The sequence below is a fragment of the Bufo bufo genome, chromosome 3 (genome assembly GCF_905171765.1).
Source record: "Bufo bufo chromosome 3, aBufBuf1.1, whole genome shotgun sequence".
Taxonomy (NCBI): Eukaryota; Metazoa; Chordata; class Amphibia; order Anura; family Bufonidae; genus Bufo; species Bufo bufo.
This window is the reverse complement of record NC_053391.1, coordinates 638,170,081-638,188,562: the sequence shown is the minus strand read 5'-3', so window position 1 is coordinate 638,188,562 and position 18,482 is coordinate 638,170,081. Positions and strand designations below refer to the sequence as shown.

Below are 18,482 nucleotides of genomic sequence, written 5' to 3'. Positions count from 1 at the left end.
AAACGTTTGGTTGAAGTTATTGCTGCCAAAGAAGGTTCAACCAGTTATTAAATCCAAGGGTTCACATACTTTTTCCACCTGCACTGTGAATGTTTACATGGTGTGTTCAATAAAAACATGGTAACATTTAATTCTTTGTGTTATTAGTTTAAGCAGACTGTGATTGTCTATTGTTGTGACTTAGATGAAGATCAGATCACATTTTATGACCAATTTGAGCAGAAATCCATATCATTCCAAAGGGTTCACATACTTTTTCTTGCAACTGTATATATTAGCGCAACCAGCACTAAATAGCTTGCAATTGTTTGGCCGCTGCAGACAGCGACATTATCTGCGCTACATCTCCACTATAACGTGTGCGCATCCTAAAAATATCTGTGACATCCAGTGTACTTTTTCCGTAGACGCTGCAGACAGCGACATTATCTGCGCTACATCTCCTGTTTAACATGTGCGCATACTAAAAATATCTGTGACATCCAGTGTGCTTTTTCAGTAGACGGTGTCTGCTGTGGACAATTACATTACCTGCGCTACATCTCCTGTATAAGGTTTGCGCATCCCAAATAGCTGTGACATTCCCTGTAATTTTTCTATTAGCCTCTGGTTACAGCAGCAACACAACCTGTGCTACATCTCCTGTATAACGTTTGAGGATCCTAAATATCAGTGACATTCAGTTTATTTATTTGCGCATACACTTACAAAACATGCGCTAGTGTATGTGCGACATACTTGCAAGCATATAAACCATTTAATATGCAGAAGGTAAGCAGTAAGGGACGGGGAAGTGGCTGTGCTGCTGATGCTGCACGCAGAGGCCGTGGCCCTGGGCGCGGTGAAACTGTGCCTGCTGCCAGAGCACAAGAAACACACTCATCCACGATACCTAGCTTCATGTCCCAGTTTGCAGGGCTGCGCAGGACACCACTCTCGAAGTCAGACCAGTGCGACCAGGTGGTCGGTTGGATTGCAGCAGATAAGCAGCAGCAGTGCAGTGGGGAAGCAGCAACAGGCCGCACTGAAACTAATATGTTTAAGTGACAAACAGCACACCGTCGCAGAGCTGTGGCAGGGTATAAGGGACCAGACTGAGCTGTGGCTCTCACCACTCAACCTAGAACAAGGCATGGTTGTGTCTGATAATGGCCGTAACTTGGTGGTGGCTTTGGAGCTTGGCAAGCTCACACACCTACCATGCCTAGCCCACGTGTTCAACTTAGTGGTTCAGCGGTTTCTCAAAACATACCCCAATTTGCCTGAGCTACTGGTAAAGGTGTGCCGCGTGTGTGCCCATTTCCGAAAGTCATCTACAGCTACTGCTGTTCTGGCAACGCTGCAGCAGCACTTGCAATTGCCAGCTCACCAGCTGTGCGACGTGAGCACGTGCTGGAACTTGTTGGCCAGGCTTTGTGAGCAGCAGAGGGCAGTAGTGGAATACCAGCTGCAACATGGTCGTCGCCTTTTCAGTCAGCTTCCGCTCTTCACAAGCGATGAGTGGGCATGGATGTCTGACCTCTGAGGTTTTACGCAACTTTGAGGAATCAACACAGATGGTAAGCAGCGTAACCATCCCACTTCTGTGTCTACTGAAACGCTCGCTGCTCACAATGAAGGAGGACGCTTTGCATGTGGAAGAGGTGGAAATGGGGGAAGACCGTACACAGGGTGATAGCCAGACCACCCTCCATTCGTCTTCTTAGCACAAATTGGATGATGAGGAGGAGGAGGAGCAGGAGATGGTTGCCTCCGCTACAGAGGGTAGTACCCATGGAAGTTTTATTCCATTTATTCAGCGTGGATGGGTAGAAGAGGAGGAAGAGGATGAGGAGATTGAGAGTCATCCTCCTGATGAGGACAGCGAAGTCTTGTCTGTTGGGACTCTGGCACACATGGCTGACTTTATGTTATGCTGCCTTTCCCGTGACCCTTGTGTTACACGCATTTTGGCCAACAGCGATTACTGGTTGTTCACCTTTCTCGACCCCCGCTACAAAAAGAACTTCTCATCTCTCATTCCTGTGGTGGAGAGGACTAGCAAAATGGTGCAATACCAGAAGGTCCTTGTGGAGAAATTGCTCCTAAAATTTCCAGCTGAAAACGCTGGCAGCAGAGTACGTAGTTCCTTAGGCAACCGAAGAGGGGAGACAAGGGAATCACACAGCAGTTTTAACAGAGGCAAGGCAACACTCTCCAAGGCCTGGGACAGTTTCACTGGTGCAGTTATACACTCACCTAAAGAATTATTAGGAACACCTGTTCTATTTCTCATTAATGCAATTATCTAGTCAACCAATCACATGGCAGTTGCTTCAATGCATTTAGGGGTATGGTCCTGGTCAAGACAATCTCCTGAACTCCAAACTGAATGTCAGAATGGGAAAGAAAGGTGATTTAAGCAATTTTGAGCGTGGCATGGTTGTTGGTGCCAGACGGGCCGGTCTGAGTATTTCACAATCTGCTCAGTTACTGGGATTTTCACGCATAACCATTTCTAGGGTTTACAAAGAATGGTGTGAAAAGGGAAAAACATCCAGTATGCGGCAGTCCTGTGGGCAAAAATGCCTTGTGGATGCTAGAGGTCAGAGGAGAATGGGCCGACTGATTCAAGCTGATAGAAGAGCAATGTTGACTGAAATAACCACTCGTTACAACCGAGGTATGCAGCAAAGCATTTGTGAAGCCACAACACGCACAACCTTGAGGCGGATGGGCTACAACAGCAGAAGACCCCACCGGGTACCACTCATCTCCACTACAAATAGGAAAAAGAGGCTACAATTTGCACGAGCTCACCAAAATTGGACTGTTGAAGACTCCAAAAATGTTGCCTGGTCTGATGAGTCTCGATTTCTGTTGAGACATTCAAATGGTAGAGTCTGAATTTGGCGTAAACAGAATGAGAACATGTATCCATCCTCTGATGGCTACTTCCAGCAGGATAATGCACCATGTCACAAAGCTCGAATCATTTCAAATTGGTTTCTTGAACATGACAATGAGTTCACTGTACTAAAATGGCCCCCACAGTCACCAGATCTAAACCCAATAGAGCATCTTTGGGATGTGGTGGAACGGGAGCTTCGTGCCCTGGATGTGCATCCCTCAAATCTCCATCAACTGCAAGATGCTATCCTATCAATATGGGCCAACATTTCTAAAGAATGCTATCAGCACCTTGTGGAATCAATGCCACGTAGAATTAAGGCAGTTCTGAAGGCAAAAGGGGGTCCAACACCATATTAGTATGGTGTTCCTAATAATTCTTTAGGTGAGTGTATGTTCTAAAGCATTTTTTGTTGTGTATTAGTGGGGAAAAAAGGGCTTATTAGTAGGGATGAGCGAACCCAAACTGTATAGTTCGGGTTCGTACCAAATTTTGGGGTGTCCGTGACACGGACCCAAACATTTTCATAAAAGTCCGGGTTCGAGTTCGGGGCTTTCTTGGCGCTTTTTGAAAGGCTGCAAAGCAGCCAATCAACAAGCATCATACTACTTGCCCCAAGAGGCCATCACAGCCATGCCTACTATTGGCATGGCTGTGATTGGCCAGTGCAGGATGTGACCCAGCCTCTATATAAGCTTGGGTCACGTAGCGCTGCACGTCACTCTGCTGATACAAGTGTAGGGAGAGGTTGCAGCTGCAACGTTAGGGCGAGATTAGGCAGTGATTAACTCCTCCAAAAGACCTTATTCAGTGATCGATCTACAGCTGTGGATCATTAAACTGCTGCTATTCAATTGCTCAGTGTTTTTAGGCTGCCCAGAGCGTTTTTCAGTCACTTTTTTCTGGGGTGATCGGCGGCCATTTTGTGGCTTGTGGTGCGCCAGCACAAGCTGCCACCAAGTACATTTAACCATCAATAGTGTGGTTATTTTTTGCTATATCCTACATCAGGGTCAAGCTTTCATCAAGTGCATTTAACCATCAATAGTGTGGTTATTTTTTGGCCATATACTACATCAGGGGCAAGCTGAGCCTGTCACCCAAGTGCATTTAACCATCAATAGTGTGGTTATTTTTTGCTATATCCTACATCAGGGTCAAGCTTTCATCAAGTGCATTTAACCATCAATAGTGTGGTTATTTTTTGGCCATATACTACATCAGGGGCAAGTTTAGCCTGTCACCCAGCGCCTAAAAAATAGGCCTCACATTTATATTCATCCAAATCTGTCATTACTGTTTTAGCTGGTCAAGTTATTTAGTGTCCGTCAAAGCACAGTTTTTGTTCTGGGTTGAAATACAATTCCCAATTTTGCAATTCTCAAAATTCTGGTTTCTGCTGTATCAGGCCTACTTTAAATCTATCCCTAAAAGGGTATATTAGATTGAAGGTGCTGATAGGGTAATTCTCAAGAACTTCACACACACGCTACAGTGCAGATCCAAGTCTAATTCTGTCCGTAAACGTATACCTGTCACCCAGCGCCTAAATAATAGACCTCAAATTTATATTCAGCTAAATCTGTCATTACTGGTGTGCCTGTATTAGTGTAATACGGTACCTAAATAGATAGCCAGATAGTGTTAGGTGTCTGTAAAAAAAAGGCCTGAATTTTAATTCAATACATTGCCCCGAATAATATTTTTCTTTTTGTGGTGAACGGTAACAATGAGGAAAACATCTAGTAAGGGACGCGGACGCGGACATGGTCGTGGTGGTGTTAGTGGACCCTCTGGTGCTGGGATAGGACGTGGCCGTTCTGCCACAGCCACACGTCCTAGTGTACCAACTACCTCAGGTCCCAGTAGCCGCCAGAATTTACAGCCATATTTGGTGGGGCCCAATGCCGTTCTAAGGATGGTAAGGCCTGAGCAGGTATAGGCATTAGTCAATTGGGTGTCCGACAGTGCATCCAGCACGTTCACATTATCTCCCACCCAGTCTTCTGCAGAAAGCGCACAGATGGTGCATGAAAACCAAGCCCATCAGCCTGTCACATCACCCCCATGCATATCAGGGAAACTGTCTGAGCCTCAAGTTATGCAGCAGTCTCTTATGCTGTTTGAAGACTCTGCTGGCAGGGTTTCCCAAGGGCATCCACCTAGCCCTTCCCCAGGGGTGGAAGAGATAGAATGCACTAACGCACAACCACTTATGTTTCCTGATGATGAGGACATGGGAATACCACCTCAGCACGTCTCTGATGATGACGAAACACAGGTGCCAACTGCTGCATCTTTCTGCAGTGTGCAGACTGAACAGGAGGTCAGGGATCAAGACTGGGTGGAAGACGATTCAGGGGACGATGAGGTCCTAGACCCCACATGGAATGAAGGTCGTGCCACTGACTTTCACAGTTCGGAGGAAGAGGCAGTGGTGAGACCGAGCCAACAGCGTAGCAAAAGACAAAGAGGGAGCAGTGGGCAAAAGCAGAACACCCGCCGCCAAGAGACTCCGCCTGCTACTGACCGCCGCCATCTGGGGCCGAGCACCCCAAAGGCAGCTTCAAGGAGTTCCCTGGCATGGCACTTCTTCAAACAATATGCTGACAACAAGACCCGAGTGGTTTGCACGCTGTGCCATCAGAGCCTGAAGCGAGGCATTAACGTTCTGAACCTTAGCACAACCTGCATGACCAGGCACCTGCATGCAAAGCATGAACTGCAGTGGAGTAAACACCTTAAAAACAAGGAAGTCACTCAGGCTCCCCCTGCTACCTCTTCTTCTGCTGCCGCCTCGGCCTCTTCTGCTGCTGCCGCCGCCTCGGACTCTTCCTCCACCTCTGGAGGAACGTTGGCACCTGCCGCCCAGCAAACATGGGATGTACCACCAACACCACCACCTGCGTCACCAAGCATCTCAACCCTGTCACACGACAGCGTTCAGCTCTCCATCTCACAAACATTTGAGAGAAAGCGTAAATTCCCACCTAGCCACCCTCGATCCCTGGCCCTGAATGCCAGCATTTCTAAACTACTGGCCTATGAAATGCTGTCATTTAGGCTGGTGGACACAGACAGCTTCAAACAGCTCATGTCGCTTGCTGTCCCACAGTATGTTGTTCCCAGCCGGCACTACTTCTCCAAGAGAGCCGTGCCTTCCCTGCACAACCAAGTATCCGATAAAATCAAGTGTGCACTGCGCAACGCCATCTGTGGCAAGGTCCACCTAACCACAGATACGTGGACCAGTAAGCACGGCCAGGGACGCTATATCTCCCTAACTGCACACTGGGTAAATGTAGTGGCGGCTGGGCCCCAGGCGGAGAGCTGTTTGGCGCACGTCCTTCCGCCGCCAAGGATCGCAGGGCAACATTCTTTGCCTCCTGTCTCCTTCTCCTCCTACTCAGCTTCCTCCTCCTCTTCTTCCACCTGCTCATCCAGTCAGCCACACACCTTCACCACCAATTTCAGCACAGCCTGGGGTAAACGTCAGCAGGCCGTTCTGAAACTCATATGTTTGGGGGACAGGCCCCACACCGCACAGGAGTTGTGGCGGGGTATAGAACAACAGACCGACGAGTGGTTGCTGCCGGTGAGCCTCAAGCCCGGCCTGGTGGTGTGCGATAATGGGCGAAATCTCGTTGCAGCTCTGGGACTAGCCGGTTTGACGCACATCCCTTGCCTGGCGCATGTGCTGAATTTGGTGGTGCAGAAGTTCATTCGCAACTACCCCGACATGTCAGAGCTGCTGCATAAAGTGTGGGCCGTCTATTCGCGCTTCCGGCGTTCACATCCTGCCTCTGTTCGCCTGTCTGCGCTACAGCGTAACTTCGGCCTTCCCGCTCACCGCCTCATATGCGACGTGCCCACCAGGTGGAACTCCACCTTGCACATGCTGGACAGACTGTGCGAGCAGCAGCAGGCCATAGTGGAGTTTCAGCTGCAGCACGCACGGGTCAGTCGCACTGCGGAACAGCACCACTTCACCACCAATGACTGGGCCTCCATGCGAGACCTGTGTGCCCTGTTGCGCTGTTTCGAGTACTCCACCAACATGGCCAGTGGCGATGACGCCGTTATCAGCGTTACAATACCACTTCTATGTCTCCTTGAGAAAACAGTTAGGGCGATGATGGAAGAGGAGGTGGCCCAGGAGGAGGAGGAGGAAGAGGGGTCATTTTTAGCACTTTCAGGCCAGTCTCTTCGAAGTGACTCAGAGGGAGGTTTTTTGCAACAGCAGAGGCCAGGTACAAATGTGGCCAGACAGGGCCCACTACTGGAGGACGAGGATGAGGAGGAGGTGGAGGAGGATGAGGATGAAGCATGTTCACAGCGGGCTGGCACCCAACGCAGCTCGGGCCCATCACTGGTGCGTGGCTGGGGGGAAACGCAGGACGATAACGATACGCCTCCCACAGAGGACAGCTTGTCCTTACCTCTGGGCAGCCTGGCACACATGAGCGACTACATGCTGCAGTGCCTGCGCAACGACAGCAGAGTTGCCCACATTTTAACGTGTGCGGACTACTGGGTTGCCACCCTGCTGGATCCACGGTACAAAGACAATGTGCCCACCTTACTTCATGCACTGGAGCGTGATAGTAAGATGCGCGAGTACAAGCGCACGTTGGTAGACGCGCTACTGAGAGCATTCCCAAATGTCACAGGGGAACAAGTGGAAGCCCAAGGCGAAGGCAGAGAAGGAGCAAGAGGTCGCCAACACAGCTGTGTCACGGCCAGCTCCTCTGAGGGCAGGGTTAGCATGGCAGAGATGTGGAAAAGTTTTGTCACCACGCCACAGCTAACTGCATCACCAACTGATACGGAACATGTTAGCAGGAGGCAACATTTCACTAACATGGTGGAACAGTACCTGTGCACACCCCTCCACGTACTGACTGATGGTTCGACCCCATTCAACTTCTGGGTCTCCAAATTGTCCACGTGGCCAGAGCTAGCCTTTTATGCCTTGGAGGTGCTGGCCTGCCCGGCGGCCAGCGTTTTGTCTGAACGTGTATTCAGCACGGCAGGGGGCGTCATTACAGACAAACGCAGCCGCCTGTCTACAGCCAATGTGGACAAGCTGACGTTCATAAAAATGAACCAGGCATGGATCCCACAGGGCCTGTCCATCCCTTGTGCAGATTAGATATTAACTACCTCCCCTTAAAGGGTTTCTATCACTTTGTTTCACCTATTTAGCTTTCAGACACTAGCGATCCGCTAGTGTCTGCTCTATCTAACCATCCTAATATAAGAGTTTATTGTCCTGCCGTTTAGCTAAAAAAATAACTTATATAGATATGCAAATGAGCCTCTAGGTGCTATGGGGGCGTCATTAGCACCTAGAGGCTCCGTCTACCTTAACAAACTGCCGCCGCCCAGCGCGTCCCTCCAGCCCGCCCATCTCCTCCGGAATGCGATGCTCCTCGTATTCGGCGCATGCGCAGTGAATGTCTGATCGCTTCCCTGCTCAGACATCTCCACTGCGCCTGTTCCTCGGAGCACTATGACGTCATCGGCGCAGGCGCAGTGGAGATGTCTGAGCAGGGAAGCGATCAGACATTCACTGCGCATGCGCCGAATACGAGGAGCATCGCATTCCGGAGGAGATGGGCGGGCTGGAGGGACGCGCTGGGCGGCAGCAGTTTGTTAAGGTAGACGGAGCCTCTAGGTGCTAATAACGCCCCCATAGCACCTAGAGGCTCATTTGCATATCTATATAAGTTATTTTTTTAGCTAAACGGCAGGACAATAAGCTCTTATATTAGGATGGTTCGGTAGAGCAGACACTAGCGGATCGCTAGTGTCTGAAAGCTAAATAGGTGAAACGAAGTGATAGAAACCCTTTAACAATATATTATTCTACTCCAGGGCACTTCCTCATTCAATACTATTTTTAATTTCATTTTACCATTATATTGCGGGGCAACCCAAAGTTGAATGAACCTCTCCTCTGTCTGGGTGCCGGGGCCTAAAAATATCTGACAGTGGCCTGTTCCAGTGGTGGGTGACGTGAAGCCTGATTCTCTGCTATGACATGAAGACTTATTCTGTGCTGACATGAATCCAGATTCTCTGTTACGCGACCTCTCTCCTCTGCCTGGGTGCCTGGGCCTAAATATGTGACAGTGGCCTGTTCCAGTGGTGGGTGACGTGAAGCATGATTCTCTGCTATGACATGAAGCCTGATTCTCTGCTGACATGAAGCCTGAATCTCTGTTATGGGACCTCTCTCCTCTGTCTGGGTGCCGGGGCCTAAATATATGACAATGGACTGTTCCAGTTTTGGGTGACGTGAAGCCTGAATCTCTGCTATGACATGAAGCCTGATTCTCTGCTATGGGACCTCTCTCCAATTGATATTGGTTAATTTTTATTTATTTTATTTTTATTTTTATTCATTTCCCTATCCACATTTGTTTGCAGGGGATTTAACTACATTTTGCTGCCTTTTACAGCCCTCTAGCCCTTTACTGGGCTGTTTTACAGCCTTTTTAGTGCCGAAAAGTTCGGGTCCCCATTGACTTCAATGGGGTTCGGGACGAAGTTCGGGTCGGGTTCGGATCCCGAACCCGAACATTTCCGGGAAGTTCGGCCGAACTTCTCGAACCCGAACATCCAGGTGTTCGCTCAACTCTACTTATTAGCCGTTGTGCGGTGAACTGAGAAAATTACAGCCCTTTTTGGCGTGTATTTGTGGCAAAAAATATATATATTATTTGCCGTTCAGCGGTGCAGTTATATGTTCTAAGCCCTTTTTGGCGTGTATTAGTGGCAAAAAAATATATTTTTTGCCGTTCAGCGGAGCATTTTTCTAAAGCCTTTTATGGCATGTATAAGTGGAAAAAAAATAAGGGCCTATTTGCCGTTCAGCCATGCAGTTATATGTTCTAAAGCTCTTTTTGGCGTGTATTAGCTGTTGTGTGGTGAAGTGAGAAAATTACAGACTTTTTTGGGGTGTTTTAATTTCCTTTTTATTTATTTATTTATTTAATATAACAGTATGTCAGACAGAGAAGTGCCAGGCCCTGCACAGGGGAGTGGCAGAGGCTTAAATATTTCTGGCCACAGAAGAGTAAGGGGGTGTGGCAGCAGGAGTCGCAGCGAGAGGCCTGAGCTCCGGGTGTTATCTAGCGGTCGTGTCTTGACCAGCAACCCAGCGGTTCTTATATGGTTGATTCGGTCAACCACTTCATCCCAAGTGACATCAGACATCCCCAGCCAAGAGTCAGTGGGTTCGTCAGACACAACCCTTAGTTGGCATGACCCGGGAGCAGGCCCTGTGCCCTCACCTGTCCTCAACCTGCCTCTGTTCTTTTCTGTTCCCTCAGCCAGACAAGTATTATATGCTGTGGGCTCAGCCCCACTATACAGTGAGGACGAGCTACTAGAGGACAGTCAGCAGCTACTGGCCAGCCAAGATGAGGAGACATTCCCCGCTTCCTCTGGTAGTGATGAGGAGAGTGGCGTGGGAGCTGGTGTTGCAAGCGGTCAGGCTCCTGACCCAGAGACCGTTGAGGAGGACATCAGTGACGTGCAGACAGTACTCGATGATGATGATATAGCTGATAGCACTTAGGAGCCGGGTGAATTAGGGGTTTCATCATCATCGGGAGAAGAGGGTGGCAGTTTGCCCGTGAGGCAGCGGTGGAGCTAGCAAGTTGCTAGCGTGGCCAGGAGTCAGCAGGGTGGCAGCAGTGGAAGGTCGGGAGCCAAACATGCCCGGATAAGACCACCTGCTTCACAGGAGCCTACCTGCCTGGAAAGTAGGGTGCAGGGGTTCACGGAAGCAGTGGCGGTAGCAGTCAGTCAGCTGCGGAGCGTTGGGGGTAAAAATTACCTACTCGGCGGTGTGGCAGTTTTTCGTTAAACTGCTGGAGAAGGTGAACTTAGCAATTTGTAGAATCTGTGGGCAGAAGGTGAAGCGTGGCCAGGGTGCCAATGTTGGCACCACGGCCCTGCGTCAACATATGCAGTGTCACCATAAAGTGGCCTGGGAGAACCGTGGCTCCTATGTGGTGGTCCAGCCTGCCGCAGCAACCGCTGCATCACCCAGTGACACGCACCCGATTTCAGTCAGTCATCTCAGCCGAAGGGAGCTGTCTGTCCTTCTCATCATCTGCTGGTCCTGATGCTCCTGCTCCTCCTAGTCCTCGTCAGTCATTCCGTCAGCAATCGATCGCCGAAGTGATTGCCAAGAGACAACAGTAGGTGTGCACTCATCCAACGGCGCAGAAGCGGAATGTGCTCCTGGCCAAGTTGCTGGTGCTGCAGTCCCTACCTTTCCAAGTGGTGGACTCTGCACCTTTCAGAGAACTGATGGCTTGTGCCGAGTCGAGGAGGAGAGTCCCAAGCCGTCATTTCTTTGCCAAAAAGGTAGTACCAGCCCTGCACATGTATGTAGAACAAAAGGTGGGCCAGTCCTTGAGCCTGTCGGTGTCTGCCAAAGTGCACGACAGAGCCGACGTGTGGAGCTGTAACTATGGTCAGGGACAATACATGTCCTTTAAGGCCCACTGGGTGAATGTGGTTCCTGCACAGCCACAACAGCAACTTGACCAGGTGATGCCGCTTCTGCCTCCAGGTACCAGAGGTACAGCCGTTGTCAGCAGGAGCAACAGTCTTTACCAGGAGCAACAGTGCAGGACCGAAGGATAAGGCAGAACCGAAGTCAGGCGGGCAATAGGTCAGGGCAGGCGGCACAGGTATGGGTCAGCCAATCCGGATCGGCAACAGGAGAGTCAAGGCCAGCAGGCAGGGATAAAACAGGTAGCAGAGTCCAGGAACACAAGTATGATTCAGGAACATAGGAACACAAGCGGATATCAGGACCCTTAGCAGGACACAAGGACCTTGACACTGAGGCATCTGGGAAGGGGGCTGAGCCACTTATATATGTGCAGGAGGGCTAGGATTGGTTGGCGAGGTCACATGATCCAACCCATAAAAGACAGGAAGTGACGCGCCGGCCCTTAAGGAAATGCTGCAGGAAACAAGCAAGCATGCTGTGGCCAGGGCTGAAAGGAAACACAGGCAGCAGATCCACAGCTGTAAGTAGGGGAACAGTGGCGCACAGCATCCGCTGTTACATCCTGATGCTGCTGCCACCTCCAGACTATGTCACCTAGCCACTCTGTGGTTTTCTGACGCTGCTGCCACCTCAACACTATATCACCTTGCCACTCTGTGGCTTCCTGATGCTGCTGCCACCTCCACACTGTCATTGTGCCACCCTGTGGCCTCCTCCTGATGCTGCTGCTGCCGCCACCTCCACACTGTCATTGTGCCACTCTGTGGCCTCCTGATGCTGCTGTCACCTCCACACTGTCATTGTGCCACTCTGTGGCCTCCTGATGCTGCTGCCACCTCCACACTGTCATTGTGCCACTCTGTGGCCTCCTTATGATGCTGCTGCCACCTCCACACTGTCATTGTGCCACTCTGTGGCCTCCTCCTGATGCTGCTGCTGCCACCTCCACACTGTCATTGTGCCACTCTGTGGCCTCCTCCTGATGCTGCTGCCGCCACCTCCACACTGTCATTGTGCCACCCTGTGACCTCCTCTTGATGCTGCTGCTGCCACCTCCACAATCTGTCATTGTGCCACTCTGTGGTCTCCTCATGCTGCTGCCACCTCCACACTGTCATTGTGCCACCCTGTGGCCTCCTCCTGATGCTGCTGCTGCCACCACCTCCACACTCTGTCATTGTGCCACTCTGTGGCCTCCTGTTGCTGCTGCCACCTCACCGCTATGTCATAGGGCCACTCTGTGGACTTATCATGCTGTTCCCACCCTCCCCACTTAATGACTGGGCCACTATTTTGCCTTTCGGCCTGGCTGACATCATTTATTTGACCCTTCTTCTGATCTGTCAGAAGGAAGGAAAAATGAGACACACAATGGATCCTGTCTATGTAACAGCTGTAAGGCCTGTATGACATGGTCCCTATTTTGTATCAGAATTGGCTAATTATTTGGTAGCCAAAAGCAGGAGTGGGTACAAAACACAGAAGACATGCAAATATTCCATTCACGTGTCATCTCTGTTTTGGATCCACTCCTGTTTTTTTGGGCTTTAGCAATACTGCTGGATTACTGACCAAATGCTGACCGAGTGAAGGTGGATGCTCCACAGACAGGATCAGTTTTTTGGGGGTTATTGTTCTGACGGATCAGAGGAAGGGCAAAATAATCAGTGACGTCTACACAATCTTACTGCTGACACCTTCTCCACTCTGTCGGGGGGCTCTACTTGTATAAGCATTTAATAGAACAGGTTCTGTAGAAATCTATGTGGAATCAGTGAATTGGTGTAAAAGGAGTGCGCTTTTTTACGCTATAGTAGGATCCTGGCCCTCTGCACGGTTATTTATACCTGGCGCTAACATTGACCTGTAAGGCTGAGTTCACACTTGAGTTATTTGGTCAGTTTTGGCCCCGTGACTGCCCAAATAAGTGAAGTGTGCAGTGATTCTAAGAGTGACGCCTGTTATCTGCATGTCATACTGACTCACAGTATTATTACACTGCCACAGCAGACTCCCTATGCGTGTTACTGCAAGGCACAGTGTTCTACACCACTATACAGGGTCTCTGCAGCCAGGAAAAATAAAGTATGTTAGAAAGTTGTAGAACTTTCTTCACTTGCATAAAACTGCAGGTTAGGGCTCGTTCACACGACCGTTGGTGTCCCGTTCCCGTGTTGCGGACCGCATTTGCAGATCCGCATTACACGGGCTCTGTTCTGTTGTCATTCTGCATCACGGATGCGGACCCATTCATTTCAATGAGTCCACAAATCCGGAGATGCGGAACGGAAGCACGGAACGGAACACTACGGAAGCACTACAGAGTGCTTTCTGGGGTTCTGTTCCGTGCCTCCGCACCGCAAAAAGATAGAACATGCTCTATCTTTTTGCGGAACGGAGGGATCGCGGACCCATTCAAGTGAATGGGTCTGCGATCCCCATGCGCCTGCCCCACGGAAGGTGCCCGTGCATTGCGGACCGCAATTTGCGGTTCACTGCACGGGCACTGGACACCAAGTCATTCCCAGAAAAGCTCAATTACATTTTCCATCAGATCAAAGTGTTGCCCACTCCCCTCAATCTGACTTCATGGGCATAAAGGACTATTTTGGGACTTGTTTTTGCCAATCTTTTTGAGTTGACTTGGCGTCAAATCATCTGCGTCCCCACAGAAGTAATACATCAGGACTAAACGGGGTAATATATCTGGACTAATTGAAAGTTACAATTTATTGTTTCCACCAGTGGAGCAAATCACAGTGTTTCACTACATATTTCAGAGAGTCAAAGGGCACTTTAGCTAAAAAGGTCATTATCCACACATCTGACATAAATAACCCATCGAGAAGGTTATTATTTCAGCCTTCACCATACAAGCTTCTGAGAAGAAGGGAACGGCGAGGTCTATACACAAATCAGGGCAGCAAGTAACAAGATGACCTTCTCTTTTATACAAATTCACAATTTGGCTCAGTGAATAAGTATGGCTCATGACTTTTGTTTGGCAGGAGGACCTGGATGTGGGCTCCTCATTAGTATAGCTTTCCTAGAAGACATTAAAGGAAACCTGTCATCACTTTCTAAGCCTATTTATCCACTCACTTTTCTATAAATACGTTTTAATACATTAATAATGATATTAAAATCAATTCTGTACGAACTATCAGTTCAGAGAAAAACCTAAAATTAATGTTCCCGCTATATATGTAAATGCACCTTAGATGAGTCCTATCTCCTCCATGCTTCAGAGATGAGTCCAGCGTTCTCGGACTCTCGGAGTGCAGCCACGCCCACAAACTAATAAGTCACACCCTCTACCGTTGCTCATCTCCACCCCTTCTCTTCCAAGTCTCGCAGCTGCGCAGTATACATTATATGATCAGTAGTAGTGTTGATCGCGAATTTTGCGAATTTTTTATCACAAATATCGTCACTTCGTAATCGTGAATATTCTAGATTTTTTTTCATCAGTGAGTTCGGTGACTGGTTCTGCACATGCACGGGATTTGGGACGTCAGTTCGGGAGGAGGGTAGGATCTTTAGATTCTGTCACTCTTATAACGGGAGGTGGGGGTTAGGAATGGGAAGTGATGAGGTAAGCATTTAATTGACATAAAAAGCGAAAGTGGACTGTAAAAGAAGTACTTGGACGTGTTAAAAAAAAAAAACTTTGAAAAATGATTAGGGTGGGGGAAGAACTCTCTCAGGATACCGATGATAGGTTCCCTTTAAAGGTGATGGAAATGAGGTCTTCTGGCTCCGGAAGCCGGGCCTGGTCATGGGATTAATGAGGACGTTGTGCAGTAAAGCATTTATTCCCAGCTTCATGTACAACATTCTTGACTTTATATGCAATCTATTAAAGGGGTTTTCCGGGGTTTTAAGATTGATGACCTATCTCCGGATATCAGACCGGTGGGGGTCCGACACCCGTCACCCCTGCCGATCAGCTGTTTGAATAGAAGGACACTCTCTGTGCGAGCACATCCTCCCTTCATTGTTTACCTGCTCGTCATCGACATCGCAGCGGTGAGCAGGTGTAACTACAAGCTGTTCCATTCACTTCTATGGGATGGCTCCTTCTTATTCAAGTGTATCGGAACGAGTCGTCCCATGGAAGTGAATGGGGCGGCTTATACTTACACCTGCTCACCACTGCGATGTCGGCGGCGAGCAGGTGAACAATGAAGGGAGGTTGCTCTCGCATGGAGCGCGACCTTATCTTCAACCAGCTGATCGGCGGGGGGTGCCGGGTATCAGACCTCATCCAATCTTATATTGAGGATAGTGATTGATATGATGATATAGGTCATCAATATAAAAATCCCAGAAAACCCGTATGCCATATAGCTGAGGGTTTAACTTCTGGAGAACGTTGGCCCAGTGTCCACTTTATCTTGAATGACACTGGCCGCCTTCCTCATAGAAGTGGAGAGCCGGTTGTACTTGTGTGCCGACCTCTCCATTGAAGTTTACAAGAGTTTTGATAAGGGTGAAGCCAACGCTCCATTCACTTCTAGTGGAAAATCTTGAAAATGACTCAAAATGCCCTCTGAGCCAATCAATGGCCGCAGTGGTGCTCCACTCGGCTGAGCGAAAGTACAGCGCAATGTGGACCCAGATGGCATTGGAACAGCAGAGACGAGGTAACCGTGGTGGTGTCACTTTAACCCTGCTGAAGTTCTGAAAATAGAAGAGCTTACTCAGCTATTTACAGAACTCCCATCGAGGGACATAGGGTCCCAGCAGAGGGTCCCACACCTATCGGACATTTTTGGCCATATGCTGTCAATATGCCACAAATGTCCACATTGGAATCCCCCTTTAATCCCTTTCAACCATTTCAGCCATGAACGCAGGAACCTGCACAACTGATAACTTCACCCTTTCAAAAGTCGCCACGATACACCGGGGCTTTGAAAACAGGAAAGAATACATTTATCTAAGAACTTCCCAATAATCAGTTCAATATTTCCCCTCTTGAAGTTTATTATCCTTAGATGTCTAAAATATCCTCTGCGCTGTCTTTAATTTTGCTGGAAATATTTTCCTTGTGATGAGAGGGGTAATGCGAACTAATACCCAGCCCCCCTTCTCAATGATGAAATAATAATTTAATAATATACATTATGGGGCGAAATATAGATTTAGCTAGACGATAGCGGGAACAAAAAGATAAACATGTGAGAGATAGGCAATTCATTGACTGATAAGCGCTGGCTAAAGTTACCTTGAGAATTCCAGTACATTGAGAAGTTCAAAGCTCTGCTCTGTCCCCATCTATGAAAAGAAAAATTCAAAACTTATTTATTTTTGCAGTTAACTTGTAATTGTGTTAACACTGCCACCTAGTGGCCAGAAGAAGATATTACTGTAAATGCACTAGTCCCTCATATTAGCAATATCCAGAGATAGATCCCATGAGCAATAGGGTCACAGAACCAGATTTTTGGCTTCACAAGCATTCAGTCCATTTGCCCAGATTGCAGTTGGAACCCCCGAAGCCCAGTGGGCCCTGGCAGTTGCTCAGGTTTGCCTGGTGTCGATGCAGACCCTGTTCATATCCTTAATTTACAGCTCCAAAATATTAAAAGATGCATAAATGAACCTAGATTTTAGGCCTCATGCACACGACCGTTGTGTTCCGTTCCGCAAAATGGGGTTCCGTTGTTCGGTTGTTCCGTTTCCGTTTTTGTTTCCGTGTGTCTTCCTTTATTTTTGGAGGATCACCAAACATGAAGAAAAGTAAAAAAAAATCTAAGTCAAGTTTGCTTTGCAAATGATAGGAAAAAAACGGACGCGGACGACAATCTTGTGTGCCTCCGTGTTTTTTCGCGGACCCATTGACTTGAATGGGTCCGCGAACCGTTATCCGCAAAAAAAATAGGACAGGTTATATTTTTTTGACGGATTGGAACCACGGATCACGGACGACAAACGGTGCGTTAGCCGAGATTTCAACGGACCCATTGAAAGTCAATGGGTCCGCAGAAAATCACGGATAACGGAACAACGGACACAGAACACAACAACGGTCGTGTGCATGAGGCCTAAGGTGAACATACAATTAAGTAATATTTTTCTTTTACATATGCTTTCTACAGATGTAGGACTTCTCCATAGAGAACCATGTACAGGTTCTGTCATGTCTTCTCCACTTGCAGCCATGGTCCTTAAGATCAGAACCTGTGGACCCAATTATTAAACTGTGTAAAGGAGGAAAGATATTTCCTTCATCTGTCCCTGTAGCTGCCGAGGGGACTGTGCGGTCACCAGGGATTTCTTTCAGAGATAAAGGGGTTCTTCGGTCTACAGAAACTGATGGCCTATCCTCATCAGGGTAAATGCGCGCGTTCAGGATTTATGTGCGGAGAATCTGCAGTTGTAGAAGAGAAATCCGTGCGGACAAGTTTTTTTTTGCCTTCCTCTGGATCAACTTGCAGGATAACAGGCTGAACTGGATGGACAGATGTCTTTATTCAGCCTTATAAACTATGTTACTATGTTACAATCCGCATCAACTGATGCAGATTTACTTGCGGATTTGCATGCGAATGTGGTGTGGATTTTCCGCATGCGATTTTTTCCAAATGAATGGAGAAAATCCAGTTAGAAAAAATTTAATCCGCATGGAAAAAATCTGCTTCGTGTACAAGAGAATTTCAAATTCTCATAGAATACAATGTGCGTGACCTACAGTGCGGATTTTCCCCCACGCAAATCCACACGGAAAATCTGCACAGAATCCTGATCGTGTGCATTTAGCCTTAGTGTTGAGCGAATCAAAGTTAGCGAAGTGGACTTTGTTCTGAATTTTAGGAAAAATTCAATTCGCCGCAAAGCCGAATGTCCTCGCGATTCCCGAGTTTTCATTTATATTTATTACCCTGATTAACCCCTGAAAGGCCTAAATTGTAGCCTCAGATGCCGCGATCAGCAATGAACGCGGCACCAGAGGGGTTCAATGACGGGAGGCGGAGCAACCGCTGTTCCCCCTAATTGCGCCCACTACATACAAAGGAATGCACTTCGTGACAAAGTAATCCGTCACAAATC

The 18,482-nt window shown here is 48.4% G+C and overlaps 1 protein-coding gene across 1 annotated transcript in view; it reads right to left on the bottom strand.

The window, feature by feature from the left end:
- Window positions 1–18,482, bottom strand: part of ATP8A2 (ATPase phospholipid transporting 8A2) — a 728,462-nt gene that overhangs the window by 572,618 nt on the left and 137,362 nt on the right. The window contains exon 18 of the mRNA XM_040422449.1: window positions 16,657–16,706. Within this exon, the coding sequence (XP_040278383.1) occupies window positions 16,657–16,706 (50 nt within the window). The remainder of the gene's footprint in view (window positions 1–16,656; window positions 16,707–18,482) is intronic.